This window comes from Sinocyclocheilus rhinocerous, unplaced genomic scaffold (genome assembly GCF_001515625.1).
Source record: "Sinocyclocheilus rhinocerous isolate Xijiao unplaced genomic scaffold, SAMN03320098_v1.1 scaffold1605, whole genome shotgun sequence".
Taxonomy (NCBI): Eukaryota; Metazoa; Chordata; class Actinopteri; order Cypriniformes; family Cyprinidae; genus Sinocyclocheilus; species Sinocyclocheilus rhinocerous.
In genome coordinates this window covers 702,116-719,222 of record NW_015627373.1, presented here as the reverse complement: position 1 = coordinate 719,222, position 17,107 = coordinate 702,116, and the positions used below count along the sequence as shown (strand labels likewise).

The following is a 17,107-nucleotide window of genomic DNA, read 5'->3' as shown; positions in this document are numbered from 1 at the left end:
ATTAATCGCGATTAATCGCATCCAAAATAAAAGTTTTTGTTTACATAATATATTTATGTGTACAGTGTATATTTATTAAGTATATATAAATACACCCACATACAGTATATATTTTGAAAATATTTACATGTATATACATTTATATTCTTTATATTATATATACATATATTTAATATATAAACATAAAATGTTTCTTAATATATACATGCATGTGTTTGTATTTACTGTATATGTACATAATAAATATACACCGTATACACACATATTATGTAAACAAAAACTTTTATTTTGGATGCGATTAATCGCGATTAATCGTTTGACAGCACTCATTTTAATGCCTTGTATTTTCAGGGCTTTATTCATATTCACCTTCTAGAATTCACTTCCGAAATATTCAATCTGTTTAAAAATAAGATGTATAATATTCGACAGGCAATTTTCGATCCATTTTATTTCACTTTACAAATTTGTTTCCACAAATTCAGTGGTTACAATTCTGGAAGGTGAATATGAATTATTGAATTTTTAATTATGAAAATGTGTGTGAATTGTTTTGAAATGAAATATTCACAACTTAAATAAACAACTATGTTAAATTTCAGCCCCTAAAAATGCAAGCCCTGAAGGCATTAAAATGCAAACACTGTTAATACAATGCATTATTTTTTTCAGTTAGTGCAATTCAACTTGCTTTTTTGTTTCTAAGACATTTGTCATTATTTTTCTTCCATAGGTTTGGTTGGTTGGTGCCAACTGTATGGAACCGATTTATTTATCTATAAGTTAGCAATAAATTGCTATGAATCACGTATAGTTGGTGTATCATTTGTATGAATAATCTGTACACAATCACTTTCAACAGTACTGGAAAAGGCTGTTTTGACACATGATACTTAAAACATAACTTTAAACGAATTTAACAAATTTGTGTTGATAAATAATCAATATATGTATATATGTTTTAGGTTCGAGCTTGCTTTTCAAAACCCAGTGAATCGATAATCAAATCAATTGGCAGTCAACCCAAATATTCACAGCCCTACATGTTAGAAATATTTCCCACAATTAAAAAAAAACAATAAATAAAAGATTGAACATGAACAACGCTTAAAATTATTGCTCACCATCACATTAATGATGCAAATGTATTAGAGATGCACCGATTGCAATTTTCTTGGCCGATTCCGATTTCCGATTTTTTGTTAGTTGTGATCTGCCGATACCGATTTTTGCCGATTCCGATTTTCTTTCTAAGAACTATAATTGACAGCATATACAATATTTAACGTTCCAAAACTGACTGTGTTTAACTGGATACACGCCAAGACGGGCATTTTGACATAATTTTGTATGTATTTGAAAGTTTTAGCGCAGTTAGCCACTCATTTTGGTATTTGTGGCTCACAAGCTGTTTGAGACTGAGCGAGGATTGTGCGCCCCACTAATATAGATCAGTGGTGGTGCGCGCGCGTTTCGTATAAGCGCAAAACCTTACTAAATACGGCACATGGAGTCATCCAGATACGGGTCAATCTGGACCTACAGAGGGAACAGAAAGAGAGTGAGGGAGATACACAGGGCTGATCCCACAGCATATGACATATTTGAGTTTTGCTCTTCTGTACCTTCTTAGTAAACTTGCAGGTTTTTATCTGAACAAACGCTGCAGTCACGGCTTTCAAGTAGCTCCTCTGACTTCTGAACGTCACTCTGCCAGAGCCTAGATGAACAAACACAATACATTCACTCTATGGCTAAAAAAATAGTAAGACTATATATATATATATATATATATATATATATATACACTGTAAAAAAATATTTTTTTAAGTAGTAAATTAAGATTTTAAAATTATTTTTGAAAGTCTCTTCTGCATTTACCAATGGCATGCACCATGTACCAAGGCTGCATTTATTTAATCAAAAATACAGTAAAAACAGTAATACTGTGAAATATTATAACAATTAAAACAACTGGTTTATACTGTAATACATTTTAAAATGTAATTTATTCCTGTGTCACAAAGCTGAATTTTCAGCATCATTACTCCAATCTTGTGTCTCTCCAGTCACATGATCCTTCAGAAATCATTCTAATATGCTCATTTGCTCATTTATTATTGGTGCTCAATTATTAATAATGGTTATTATTATTATTAATGCTGAAAACATTGTTTTTGCAGCTTAATATTTTTGTGGATACAGTAATACATTTTTTCAGGCTTAGATGAATAGATAAAAAGAACAGCATTCCTTTGAAATAATTGTTCATGCATCCTTGCTGAATAAAAGCACTAATTTCTTTTTTTTAATTGTACCCCTTTTGTATAGTGTATCGCAGTTTCCATAAGAATATTATAATATTTTCAACATTGATAATAATAAGAAAGGTTTCTTGAGCAGCAAATCAGCATGTTAGAATGATTTCTGAAGGATCATGTGACACTGAAGACTGGCGTAATGATGCTGAAAATTCAGATTTGCATCGCAGGAATAAATTATATTTTAAAATATATTACAATAGAAGACAGTTACTTTAAATTGTAATAATATTTTACAATATTACTGTTTTTACTGTATTTTGTGATCAAATAAATTATTCCAATGATTCCAAACTTTTGGTTGCCAGTATAAATTCTACAGCTATTTTTTCAGTGTAGATGAGAGGAGAATGCACAGACCTATGGGATATTTGTGCTTGTCTGTGTCGATGCCTGCATACATGACCCCTCCGAAGAGCTCGTCCATGATGTGGGCCAGACCCTCTGTGTTTAGCATCCCGTGCAGAGCGCCCACGAACACCGTCTTACTGCGGCAGAGGCGCTGGGAGGGACAGCGGATGAAATTGCTGTCTGATCATATATATATATACATATATATATATATTTTTTTTTTGATATGGTAATTTATTGATCACAATATATTTTTATATTTTTTATTTTTATTCTCTCTGTATTTTTTTATTGTTGTATTTTGCATTGCATTTACAATCTCTGAAGCATTTCTATTAATTTAATAATTTTTTGTTCATAAAAAGGACTTATCATTTAGATTTGTGGAAATCAAAACCAGTATAAATGCCACAAAGTCAACGGTTAACCAGGTAAAATAAGATTATTATAAATATAAATGTACAAATATATCAATAAATGCATAAATTAATCCAATTTAATTTTAATAATTATAAAGCAGTCTGTATATATAAAATATATGCATATAAAATATTAGTTTAACTAAAAAATTAATTATCTTTGTAAAATCGAATTTTTACTTTTTATAATTTAATGATTAAATGGTTAGAAGATCATTTTATTGTCATCATGAAAGGCATTTTAAGTAGGGTTACTGTTATTTAAAACTATTATTATTGAAGACATTTTAAAGTAATTAAAATTTAAATTAAATTGAAATTAAATGACTAACTTTTGAAATTAAATTACTTAAATTACTTTAACTCAATTAAAACTAAATTAAAACTCAATTAATACTACAGCTGAAATAAAAACAAATTAAACCGAAAAAGAATAAAAATAAAAACAATAATAATAATGATAAAAATGACAAAAGCACATAACAAAAGCTAATTCAAAGTATTAATAAAAAACTATACTAGTATATAAAGAATAACAAAATAACACTGATTTAAAGGTGCTAAATATTCATTGAAATAAAATATCAATAACAATATAAATTGAATAAAAATTTAAATATCAATAACAATATAAAAGTTATTCTTGCTGTTATTTTATTGAACTCAGCAAAGATTTCCCAGCAAAAAGGTATGTGACACAGATGCTGATCATCTGGAAATGATTTTAAAAGTCTTCTATTTCCTGAAAAGCATGAATAATCCACCAGGGGGCAAAAGACATGTCACACAAAATTTCAGAAAAGTGTTGATCATGTAAAAGATGTGGAGACCCTAGAAAACCATGCTTCAGATCTGATACATACAGCTTTATATGGTTAAACATCAAATATGTTTCCATGTTGGTCCTTTTTGCAATTACTCAGTATGAGATGCTGCTGAATTGTAGATGATATATGCTTCTATAAAATGAATTTTACTGTTACCTTGCGGAGGACAGCGTGGATGTTTACCATCTTTCCCAGGCCACTCAACTTTCAATGGACCAAAAACACTAAATGTGTTCAAAAGACTCGCTACAGAGAGACAGAAAAGTTATTTACAACTTGTTTGTGTTCAGAAACATAATACAGAATAACAATGGACCCTTTTCACAAGACTGTGATGACACTCATCAGCATCGTAAGTCCTTGAAAGTTTTTCATATTTGGATTTTTTTTTAAACGTATGTACATTTATAAAACTACACTTTGTATTATATCACCTTTGCATCAAATTACAAAAAAAGCTATTTAACGCAAGGGTGTTTCTAATGCAGCGTCTATGGGAGCGACAGTGAATTTGACATGGTTCTCTCTTCTGACTGCCGTTATCAGTCTCTCTCAATTTTTTTCCTTTGATTGAACATCGTGAAAACACTTTTGTTATTTGAGCAAATGGGAATGCAAAAATATATTTACGGTACTCTCCCATTCACTGCCCTCAAAGTTTACCCAACTACGACGACTTCCGCTGCTGAGAAACCTGGAAATGTGAAAAAGGTCTATCTACATCTCAAATGAGTGTCAGTCATCTCACCCTCTGTGATGTCCCATGGCACTCCTCCCAGAAACACTTTACAGGAGTAAACAGGGTTTTTGTAGTGGCGTGGAGGAAGGCGTCCTTCCCAGGTGTAAGTGGCTTCATTTACGGCTGTGAGAAACAGTTAGTCATAAAATCTACATCTTAAATGAGTGTAAGTCAGCTCACCCTCTGTGATGTCCCATGGCACTCCTCCCAGAAACACTTTACAGGAGTAAACAGGGTTTTTGTAGTGGCGTGGAGGAAGCCGTCCTTCCCAGGTGTAAGTGGCTTCATTTACGGCTGTGAGAAACAGTTAGTCATAAAATCACAACAATATTAATAACAGCTATAGACAGTGTGCAACGCAACTAAACGCAAGGTTTTTAAGATGTTTTTTTAAATGTTTAACAATTTTTAAAGCCTGACATATGAAATAACAGTCAGAAATGTATATATATATATATATATATAGAGAGAGATTTAGAAATTGAATAGTTTAATGAACATTTAGACAAAATGTAAAAAGAATGTGTAAAATGTACAAATTTACACCTAATTAGCGTTAGGCTAACCGAGACTTGTCATTTGCACTTATATATTGTTGCTCTTTTGTTAGTTTTGACTGCTTTTATTGTCCTCATTTGTAAGTCGCTTTGGATAAAAGCGTCTGCTAAATGACTAAATGTAAATGTAAAATAATAAATGAGTAAAGCATGCCGTTTGGTGCGATTGTTGACATTTATATGGCTAAAATAAATATCAGTTTTCACTCTGTATCTCCCAATAATATGTTTTAGTAAATAAGCTCTGTTGTTTTTACTATAGGGGCAAAACATAAAATGCAATACAATACAATGATGATTAAGAGATGAATATATAGACGTTGGATCTGATGAATCATATACATGATACATTTTAATATGGCATTTCTAAAAAGAATATGTATGGATAATCAAGTTGTTTCAGTCCAGCAAGTGTTCATCTTGAAATATTACTAACAATATAAAAGTTATTCTTATGTTTACTACATAAAAACCAGTAGATTTCACATCAAAAAGCCAGGTGAAGCACAACCTAATATAATTCATTTTCAGAAGCGGACAGTAGTGAAGTATTTTTACACTGCTTTAAAAGTACTTTTCAAGTGTTTTTCTTTAGAAAACTTTACTTCCCAACATTCCAAAGTATAATATTGTACTTTTTACTGCACTACATTTCATATTAAATATCATTTAATACTTAATTATATTAGAAATCTAGTACTTTTTTTTACTTTTACTCAAGTAAAAGTAATTCAAAGATTTACTTTAGTACAAGAAAGTACTACATTTTTAATGTTCTTAAGTATGAAAGATAAAAAACAACAACTTTTATTTATGAAACATAGTGCAGTAAAAAGTACGACTTTATGCTTTGGATTTTGGAATGTAGTGAAGTAAAAGCTTTCCAAAGAAAAACACCTCTGTATTTTGAGCTAATACTAAAAGGCCTTTTTACTTGATAAAAAGGTAGAAAGCAGATACTTTTTAATATTTACTTGAGTAAAGTAAAAATACTTCACTACTGTCCACCTCTGTATTTTGAGCTAATACTAAAAGGCCTTTTTACTTGATAAAAAGGTATAAAATATCAATCAGATGTCAGAAGACATAGCAAAGTTTTGATCATGATGACAATTGTGATCATTTTGCTTATACATTTGATCAATATGATAAAGTAGGCTTTACAGGATTAATTTGCCATTGCTTGTTATAAATCTGACAGTCACAATGTGAAATGCTGAAAACAAGCAGCTAGCCATCTGCATTCGGTGAGCATCACATTTTTATCACTTCATGTCAAGTTAAAAATAGTTCAATTTCCACAAGCGCATCGCAAAACACCCGCTTTGAGTTTCTCTTGAGCATGTAACATTTTTAGTGAATCGAAGAGTAATCGTACTTCCTAATCTGTTTAGCAGGGTGGCTAATGTCACTGTACCTGCAGCTCGTTTATGCAGTTTCGCCTCTCTCTCGATGCAGAACATGGGTTTGTTCAAGCCCAAAGTGTCCCAGCCGGGCCAGACGGGACCTGTGGACCAGCACCCAACCACTGACCCCTCGGCCTGAGCACTGGGAGCGTTCGTGAAGGTGTTGAGGGGATTCTGCTCGAAACGAGCATCTGTGTCCAGTTTCACACCCTCCGCCTGCAGTCTGGGCAGCAACAGGGGCAACGGAGGAGAAACTCTGAGAGAAACCTAATAGAATAGAGACAATATAATAGAGACAGAACCTTACTGTAACACTGTCAGAATCTTTGAAAGCTTCCTTTGAAAGCTTCTGTATCAGAGCAGAATGTTGTTGTGGCTCACCAGGTGGTCGGATCCTGATGAGATCGCGCTGTTCTCGGAGTTGACAGGGCTGCTGGATCCCGAGTGCAGCAGAGAGTGAGGTTCCAGCGCCGCCATCAGGCTGGAGAAGCGCTCCAGTGGATCTCCAGACGCAGACTCGTGGGCCTGGAAAGCGTGCTGCTGACCCGAATCACCGCCTTCTGAAGCACCCAAGAGATCCAGCGCTGCAGGAGAGAATCAGTGTGATTTTTATGGGATGTGCTATTTACTGACAGAGCAACTTTTTACAGTTTTTGTCGTTTGACAATTAAATCCTTTAAATTTAATCTCTTAAATGGTATGTTTTAGTGAAAAGAAAAATGTGTTTCAAAATATAACATACATACGTTCATCAAAGAATCCTGAAAATAAATGTACAACCGTTTCCATAACAATATTAGGCAGCACAACTGTTTTGAACATTGATAATAATAAGAAAGGTTTCTTGAGCAGCAAATCAGCATATTAGAATGATTTCTGAAGGATCATGTGACACTGAAGACTGGAGTAATGATGCTGGAAATTCAGCTTTGCATCACAAGAATAAATTGCTTTTTTAAATATATTAAAATAGAAAAGATTTATTTTAAATTGTAAAAATATTTCACAATATTACTGTTTTTACTGTATTTCTGTTCAAATAAATGCAGCCTTGATGAGCATAAGAGACTTCTTTCAAAAATATATATTTTAAAAACCTTACCGAGCCAAAATACAAAAATATTTATAAAATATAAACATAAAATATGATTATTAGCTACTTTTTACAAACTGGCCAACGTCTGGCTCAACCATGGTGGCATGTTAATTATTTGTGTATATCTGTCCGAAAATAACACTTTATCTCTATTCCTGTAAAAAGACTGAATGAATGAGAGATGTGCTGGATGAGACGGCAGAAACCAGCTCGGTCTGTGTGTGTGTGTGTGTGTGTGTCTCTATTACTGGATTTGGGTCAGAACAAACCTTAGGCACATCATGGCTTTCATTTAAAACACGGATGGACACACGCATTTACGCTTGTAATCTGAGATAGTGAAGCTAAAGGGAAAGTCAAAATGAAATGCAAGCCAACGCTGATGAATCCAGCATTCTGTCCTCTGTGAACGGTGTGAAAATGATTAGTCATGAGTGAGAAATCAAGATATGAGACATCACTACAGTTCAGGTCTGAACAAAAAACAAAAACATTTTCTTTATCTGTATTTTTATCCTGCCTTTCCATATAAAAATCCTAAAAACAATATAAATTGAAGTGTTAAATACAAGACCTTCAATTACATACATACACATAAATATATATATATATATATATATATAATAAATATAAAATTAACCTCAGTCAGTTAAACAAGCAAGCCCAGACCAGATGAGAAAAAGTAATGCAGAAGTAATGTAATGCATTACTTTCCATAAAAAGTAACTAAGTAACTCAATGAGTTGCTTTTTTTAGGGAGAAACTCAATATTGTAATGCATTACTTTCAAAAGTAACTTTCCCCAACACTGGTAGGTGTGTCCAAAAGTATGAAACATGATGTCCAGATTTATGCATTGTCAAATCTGCCATGTTTGTTCATTGGTGCTCAGTTTTGCAGCCAGATTTATTTTAAACTGATCACCTGACATACGATGTGACAAAAAATCTGAAAACAAACAGCCGAATTTCGCCCTTTTTTCATGTCAAACTATTCTTGTGGTAAAAATAAATAAATAAATTAAACTGTAAAAAAATTCCAAAGCTGTAAGTAATATAAAAAATACTGTTTCAGTCTTTCTACTTCAAAACTTCATGTTTAATTCAATGTGTTACTTGCTGTTTCTTTGTAATAATTTGTGAAATTTACAAGCAAATTCTGAGTGAAAGTTTTACTCGTACTTTGGACAAGCCCACATCTAAATATCCAGTAAAAATATAGTCAGATAGTCAAAATTTCTCTGACAAAACATATTCCACATATTAAAAAAAGTATATTCTCCAAGGAAAGGCAATGTGCCCCCTTCCATATAGAGTACAATATTTTCAGTATTTCTGCTGTAATTATGACAAAACTGCTTGTTTTCAAACCTTTTGGGTGTTGATATATTTATATACTTTATTAAATAACTATGATTTATGTTGTGATTCCAGACATTTATGTTCTTCATTAAAAACAGTAGTTATTTTTATTTAGCATTTTAGTTTATATTGAAGTCAGATTATTGTAATATATTAATAATAATTTATTCATTATATATATTACTAATAATTATTTTAAATAAATATTTATCTTCAGTGTTGTCACATGAAAAGATATATTAAAATATTTACAAAAATGTGAGGGGTGTACTCACTTCTGTGAGATACTGTATATACATACACTGTAAAGTGCATATAACATATATACAAAAAATTATGAATAGTGACCATAAGGATAATGAATAGTGTTTGCAGGTATGCTAAAGCAATTCTTAAATATCTATTTGGAGATTGGTTAACATAATGTAATAGTTTGTGTGGCCTCAGCAGAAGAGGAAAGTATCAAACTATCAGTGTTGCAGAGTATGTTATTCCTAATATACGGTAACAACACTTTATAATAAAGTTCCATTTGTTAACATTAGTTAACTACATTTGTTATCATAAAGTAACAATAAAAAAAAACCTCGAAAGCATTTATTAATCTTAGATTAATCTTAGTTAATGTTAATTTCAACATTTCCTAATTATTCAGTATTATTTAATGGACCTGAGCTAACATGAACAAACAATGAACAGTTGTATTTTTATTAAATAACAACTAATAAAGATTAATACATACTGTAACAAATGTTTTGCTCATTGTTAGTTTATGTTGACCTTAAAGGGACCTAACATTTTGATGAAAGATAATGAAGGAATAACAGGCAGTGATTAATTGTTCACAATAAGACCAGAAACATGTATTACACAGGTAATTACGGTCTAATTTCAATGTCACATTCACATTCAGGAATCTGTGTGTGTGTGTTTGTGGATCTCACCTGTGATGTGTTTCCAAACGTTTTGCGGATTGGCCCCTGTGAACAGCCCAAAGGGCCTGTGAGCTCCAGGATCTCCATATGCAGCATTGCAATGTGTTTTCTCTCTCTGTTAAAAGAAACATATGGTACATGCACAAATAGGTGCCAGAATTGTCATATTAGCTGAACATTTCCTTTAAGTCGGCTTGCAACTAGTAAACTAAAGAGCAACATTATTGTACTTGACTTTTTGAGAAGGCCTAGCTTGCTAGGATGTCTGGCTCTACCTTAATTTAACAAATAAACAAACTTGAGACAACCTACCAAACTATGAAACTCCACTTTATGTTAAGGGAACATTATGGTGTGTCTTAAAACCTAGTGAGCTCCCTATTTAGACAGCAATAATACTACTTATTTTCTTTATTTTTATGCCTTAATGCTCTTCATCTTGTTTATTCTTTAGTAAATTGCCTTTTGTGGTTTGTCTCAATTTGTGTAGGGGCTGTCCAAACTCGGTCCTGGAGGGCCGGTGTCCTGCAGAGTTTAGCTCCAACTTGCCTCAACACACCTGACTGGAAGTTTCTATGCTTAGTAAGAGCTTGATTAGCTGGTTCAGGTGTGTTTAATTAGGGTTGGAGCTAAACTCTGCAGGACACCGGCCCTCCAGGACCGAGTTTGGACAGCCCTGGTGTAGGCCTACATTGTGTTTGCATTATGTTCATCACACACAGCTAAGCTGCAAATGTTTGGTGCTGATGTAGAATTCGCGCCATTAAAAAACTGAAACTGAAGTGTGTGTAAGACCCTCTTTTCCACACAGACTGTCGCTTACCCTGTAGAAATCCATTAGAGCGGCTCAAAAAGACAAAAAAAAGACGCTAACTTTGACTTTATAAAACAGTTCAGGCCGCTGAACTCAAAACGAGTGTAAGACTGCTGCTCAACCACACATTGTGGCTCAAACCGGAGCACGTTTCAGTCATTTTCGGATTAAACAGGTGCATGACTCCAGCACGAGCAAACCACGCGCACTGACCAGCGGGGCTAGTTGTCACACGGGAGGTTAAATATAAGGGTCTGAAAAAACTATTTATTAATTACAATAATGTCTGTGTACAATTTTTTGTAACATTTGTGATCAGAAATTGAGAAAAAAATATTTTGATACTAAAACTAGTTTTACCATTTAATATGAGCGGAAAAGCCGATAACACGTTTGCTGTGACCGCTATTGGGGCATGTTGTCACAACTGTCAAAGTTGTCAATAACGACGAAAACGTTCAGTTAGGCCTACTTTTTGTAGACAAGACATTAATTTATGCAACTAGCAAATTTATAAATAAACCAACTGGAATAAAGTGTGACAACTTAACCCGGTCACATCTATCTGCATAAATATCAAACCATATAAACACAAAGTTGAATAAAAAACAGAAGACATCTTAATTTGAGTGTGCGTTCTCTTTTACTGACATTTAAAACTCTTTATAATAAATAGAGATATAATATTCAAACAACACATGATTTCCCACAGTCACACAGAGATGAGTCAGTAAAGCTGGATTTAATTTTGAACCTAGGGGAGAAGGAAGATCTGGTTTATGCCATCAAGCACATCATCATAACTAAAAAAGGTCTAAAACTAACTACTAACAGTGTCTTCACCATGATAAACGGCTCCAGATTGCATTAAAATATCTAAAATAACCAGATCGTGAGATACTGTATTCTTCTGAGAGCTTCACGAGAACAAAAAGCTGATAAATGTTGAGTGATACACAAGTCCATAGTCCTAAATCCAGCAGTTACACATTCGCAAATACAGATAAGACATACATGTCCTGTCGAAAGAGACGGTGAATTCATACTGATGTGTTTTGGAGCTTTTGAATTTGCTAAAACTAACATGAAACCAATATGAACATGTTTCAGAGAGTTCAACAAAGATCATGTTTTCAAAACCAGTTTGAAGTGGTTTTTGGAAACAAATCTGCTGTCGTCATTGGGATGCGGTCTGGCATCAGATGTAAGACATTACATTCAGAAAATGTGAAAGATAAACACTAAAATAAACCGCACAGAGTTTCTATTGATGAATCACTCAGATGATTATTAGTCTTGTTTCACTGAGCAGATGGATACAAGTTGGTGTCCAAAAACTGTCAGCCATGTACTGAATATCCTACAGAGCTTCTAAACTGAAATTGACACAGGTTTGTGCAATCATTCGGGAGAGTTTATGGTGTAAAGATTGTCTTTACTAACTGTCTTTGATGAAATGCAACATTCAACAGAGGAAAATAAAAGGAGCATCCTGATTACGGGGCCGTGAATGTTACAGTTGCTGTTCTGATGTCAGTTCTAAGTATATATATTTGATGCTACAAGCCAGTCCACGTTGGGAAAATATCTACACAGAGATGCAAATCAATGCGGTAAGCAGCAGTAGGAGGATGTTGACTGTAGGGGGCGCCATCACTGTGACAGGGCCTGCATGATGTCTTTAACCAGCATTGTGCCGATCACCATCTTCTCGCAGTTCACCGTCAGCTGAGCTCTGCCGCCTTCCTTCGTAGCGACGGTGACCAGCACGAGACAACCGCTGCTGACCGTTTTCCCTGCGAATCTGTACACAGGAGCGGAAGGAGGAGGAGGAGGAGGTGTACTGAGATTTCAAAAGATCACAGGCCAGAAAAACAGACAGCAAAGCAAAGAAAGATTGAAAGAGTTTAACACTCAAATAATGGACCCTTTACTCAAACCTACATAAAATATACATGAACATACAAATTCCTCTAAAATACAACTAATAACCTTAAGGCCCCGATATACTTCAAGCGAAATCGAAGAAATAACTGATTTGACGACATTTCGAACAAAATCTGGCCAAATCGAAGTTCGTTTTGGGAGTTCGAAACGGCTTGCCAAAGTGAACTTTCCAGAAAAGTTCAAGTCATCTGTTTAAATTATATTAAGCCTTAAAGTTCTGCATAATTAAGGGCGTGGCCACTTGAGTGACAGGTGGATTGCCGCCGCTGCTGTCACCACCGTCGAGCTAGGTGGGCGTGGTTTTAGCAGCCAGCTCCCGCCTCTTTGCCCATTTTCGATTATCCGGGAGTGACGCGCTGCCAAGATGGCGACGGCTGGCTCCGCCTACTTTAGGCTTCAAAACGCTCGTCGGAAGTCTACGGGTTACGTCACGGACACTACGTCCATGACTTTTATACAGTCTATGGTTGCGGCTGCAAAACACCTTCGTACTACCATTGGTCCGTGACGATTTCGTCATAGGAGGTGTGCGCTGAGGCTCCGCCTTCTTTCACGCAGAACTCTTCTCTGGGTTCATTTCGCCTGTCGAGTTTTTGGAGGTGAGATGTCCGCGCAGTGAAGAGCCGCTTTATAAAAGCAAATTAAGTTTTGCTTCTGATGAAATTAGACACTGACACTGTTTTCCATGTTTAATACTGCTGATCGCTTTTAAGCTATATATTGAATAAAGTGCCATGTAAATACACGAGACGTGACTTCACGGGAGTGCTAAATTGCAGAGCTCGTGCAAGCATACCCATGTTGCTATGAACAGATGTGGTTGCGGCTGCAAAACACCTTCGTACTACCATTGGTCCGTGACGATTTCGTCATAGGAGGTGTGCGCTGAGGCTCCGCCTTCTTTCACGCAGAACTCTTCTCTGGGTTCATTTCGCCTGTCGAGTTTTTGGAGGTGAGATGTCCGCGCAGTGAAGAGCCGCTTTATAAAAGCAAATTAAGTTTTGCTTCTGATGAAATTAGACACTGACACTGTTTTTCATGTTTAATACTGCTGATCGCTTTTAAGCTATATATTGAATAAAGTGCCATGTAAATACACAAGACGTGACTTCACGGGAGTGCTAAATTGCAGAGCTCATGCAAGCATACCCATGTTGCTATGAACAGATGCTTTTTATAAACAAAAATGCTTGCTGTTTTCTCAATTTTTTATGTTTATTTTGTTACTGAGACGAAAGCACGCAGCACATATTTACATATTCATATAAACGTTGCTTTCATCAGAGTGGGCAGCATCGGGATGTTCGCTAACAGTATACCGCTGCTCACGTATTTAGAACTTCGTTTTACCCCCTAAACGAAGAACGAAAAAGAACTTTGTTTTGAGTATATCGGGGCCTTTACTGGAACTACTTAAAAGATAGTTACCCAAAAATGAAAATTCTGTCATTAATTACTCACCCTCATGTCGTTTCAAACCCGTAAGACCATCGTTCCTATTCGGAACACAAATTAAGATATTTTTGATGAAATCCGAGAGCTTTCTGACCCTGCACAGACAGCAAGGGAACTACCACGGTCGAGGCCCAGAAAGGTAGTAAGGATATTGATAAAATAGGCCATGTGACATCAGTACTGTCGTGAACGAGAGTCGAAAACTGACATGGAAGAGAAGAAACTGTTGAATAAAGTCGTCATTTTTGTTTTCTTTGCGCACAAAAAATATTCTCATAGCTTCATAAAATTACAGTTGAACAACTCGTGTCACATGGACTATTTTAACAATGTCCTTTCTATCTTTCTAGGCCTTGAACGAGGTAGTGAGGCGCGATGGCCGTCGGCCTGGCTGGTTCATCATCAAAGAAAAAGTTTCAGATTAAGTAACGTTGACGGCCAACAAAAGGGGGCAGCTAATGCAATCTATTTTTGCTTATAAGAAACTGACGCGAAAGAGAGTGGGCTCGTGATGGCAAGCAAAAAAACGTGAAGATAAAGGTAGTTGGGAGGAGCTAAAAGAAGAAAGAAAGAAAAAAGCGACCAGTTACATCAGGGTACCTTTGCTCGCCTCTCTCACTATAGAGCATGTGGCCTATAGCACTATAGTAAAATCCCAGGACACCCCTAGTCCGAATGTTCACTTCTATTTATTACTCTGCAATGTCTGACATCAATATTCCATTCATCCATAAAGAGACTGCAGCGATTCTACAACGGGTTACATTTGAGAGATATTGAGTTAGAAAATAGAGTAAATGAAGTAGCCTCTAAGGTGATTAGTCTGATTAACATGACACACACACATATGAATAATCAAATTGAAGAAATCTGTTGTTTCAGGTTTCTAGACTCTAGGTTTATGTTTATCACTGTCATATTATACATTTTGCGTTCTGCTCTTTTTATGTCGATTTCAAGTATTTTAGTTCATACAATAATGCATTTATTTCAGTCCCCTGCTGAAAAAAACAAACAAACAATAGAAACTATCACATAGTTTGTAATGGATTTACTGGTTATAATTAAAATTCTATTGTTTTTAATGGAAACTGTAATCGCGCCTAATGGTTTCTACTGGTAATTGGTCGCCTTCTATTGGTGGCTTTTGTTAAAACCACTAAATCCTAATGAAATATGTCCTAAAACACACTACAGGAAACCCTTATTTAATGGTTTTAATGGTGAAAAGTTGATGGTTTCTAATGTTTGTAATGGTATTTGTAGTGGAAATCATTAGAATTTCTGTGATGTTTCTGTTGTTTTTGTCAGCAGGGTCACCATGGGATGTTATTATAAATGTTATCATAAATGCGATAGGATTGCTGCAATATTGTGAGATAGTAGCGGCTGTTTGTAGTTGTGGTGGGCCTATTTGGGAGAAAATCCAGGGCCGTTTTTTACTTCCAGTCCGTCTCTGGTGGTAGTTGTGTTGCTGTCTATGCAGGGTCAGAAAGCTCTCGGAATTCATCAAAAATATCTTCATTTGTATTCCGAATCTGAACAAAGGTCTTACGGGTTTGGAATGACATGAGGGTGAGTAATTAATTACATAATTTTCCCTTTAAGGCCTGATTTTTAAAACTTAAAGGCCCCGTACTAAATAGCACAGTTATGCTGGGTACACACTAAAAGATTTTTAAAATCTTATAAGATCTTCAAAATGTGAGAGACTACAAACATGAGGACAAAAAATCCTAGATTTAACCGTTTTGCTCCTATAGTGTGTGGTGTGCCGCGATGTTCCCCCCACACATCAGGATTTCTGATCGTAAATATTCAACATGTTGAATATTTACGATTCGCGATCGGGGCGCCTCCGACGTTCTTCCGAGCAGATTCAGTCACTCTTAACACACCTCACACCACAGGAAAATCTGATAAGATAATCTTTAGAACCACCAAGATAATCAGGACATTACCTAGGATTGTCGGAAGGGGAGAAATCTGCCCAAAATCAGCCCGATTATCTTATGGTGTGTACCCAGCATTAGTATGTACTTTGTCTACAAGACCACTGGGCGTCCCATTTGTCATTTTTTGGTTCAAAAGTGTGCTCACTAGCGCCCCCAGCTGTTTACTACACAACAGTTTATGCAAGATTTTATGGACTCCAAAAGTCTTCATTTGGGACAGGGCCACTGTCTTCATGTGTGTGTGTTACCTGCACTCTTTATCTGAACCGCATGGTACTCTGCTCAAGTTGGCGGTGGCCGTGACTCTCTCAACGATGACATGTTCGTTCACGCATTTCTCTCCCAGCGTCAACTTCTCTGAGATTTCATTCATTCCCATCAGTTTACCTGTGAAAAGAGACAGAAAGCATCTCTTCGTCAGATCAGTGCTCCATCAAACTGTCCTAAGATGTGTTGCTACAGATTAGCTGAAAGCTAGTGAAAATTTTTAATCTTTTATACAGATTATTATTGTTTAAACAACCAATATCCAGAACCAAGAAACAGACGCACTAAATTAAAGAATCTATAAGCAATATAATAATAAAAATCAGTTTAAAAATGATACATATTATGTAAAACACAAATTTGTGTAAGGTATTTATTAATATTTTGAATTAGCTTTTATTTTTGATTTTTAGTTTTAGTAATTTTGTTTGTAATTTTTATGAGCTTTTGTTTTTTTTTTTATATTTCTATTTAGCTTTAATTCATTTTCATTTCAGTTTTAGTTTTACTAATTTTATTCATTACAACTTACCGATATTGCTTTTAAATGGATTATTTTTTGTTTAGGTTTCTATGATTCTTTCATGTCTATTTAAATAATTTATAACCAGTTAAGCAGATAATTGTAAATATTTAAAAAAAAAAATATATATATAT

At 34.8% G+C, this 17,107-nt stretch overlaps 1 protein-coding gene and 1 pseudogene across 4 annotated transcripts in view; both read right to left on the bottom strand.

Annotated features, from left to right (window-relative positions):
* LOC107727676 (cytoplasmic polyadenylation element-binding protein 1-like) overlaps positions 1 to 7,217 on the bottom strand; it is a 12,500-nt pseudogene extending 5,283 nt beyond the window's left edge.
* Positions 7,218 to 11,461: 4,244 nt separating this feature from the next.
* The window catches only part of LOC107727587 (adaptor related protein complex 3 subunit beta 2), a 57,542-nt gene continuing 51,896 nt past the window's right edge, over positions 11,462 to 17,107 (bottom strand). For all 4 annotated transcript variants that reach the window (XM_016537507.1, XM_016537517.1, XM_016537492.1 and 1 more), the window contains 2 exons: positions 16,432 to 16,570; positions 11,462 to 12,630 (listed from right to left, as the gene is read on the bottom strand). In XM_016537507.1, coding sequence (XP_016392993.1) covers positions 12,480 to 12,630; positions 16,432 to 16,570 — 290 coding nt within the window. In that variant the 3' untranslated portion in view covers positions 11,462 to 12,479. The remainder of the gene's footprint in view (positions 12,631 to 16,431; positions 16,571 to 17,107) is intronic.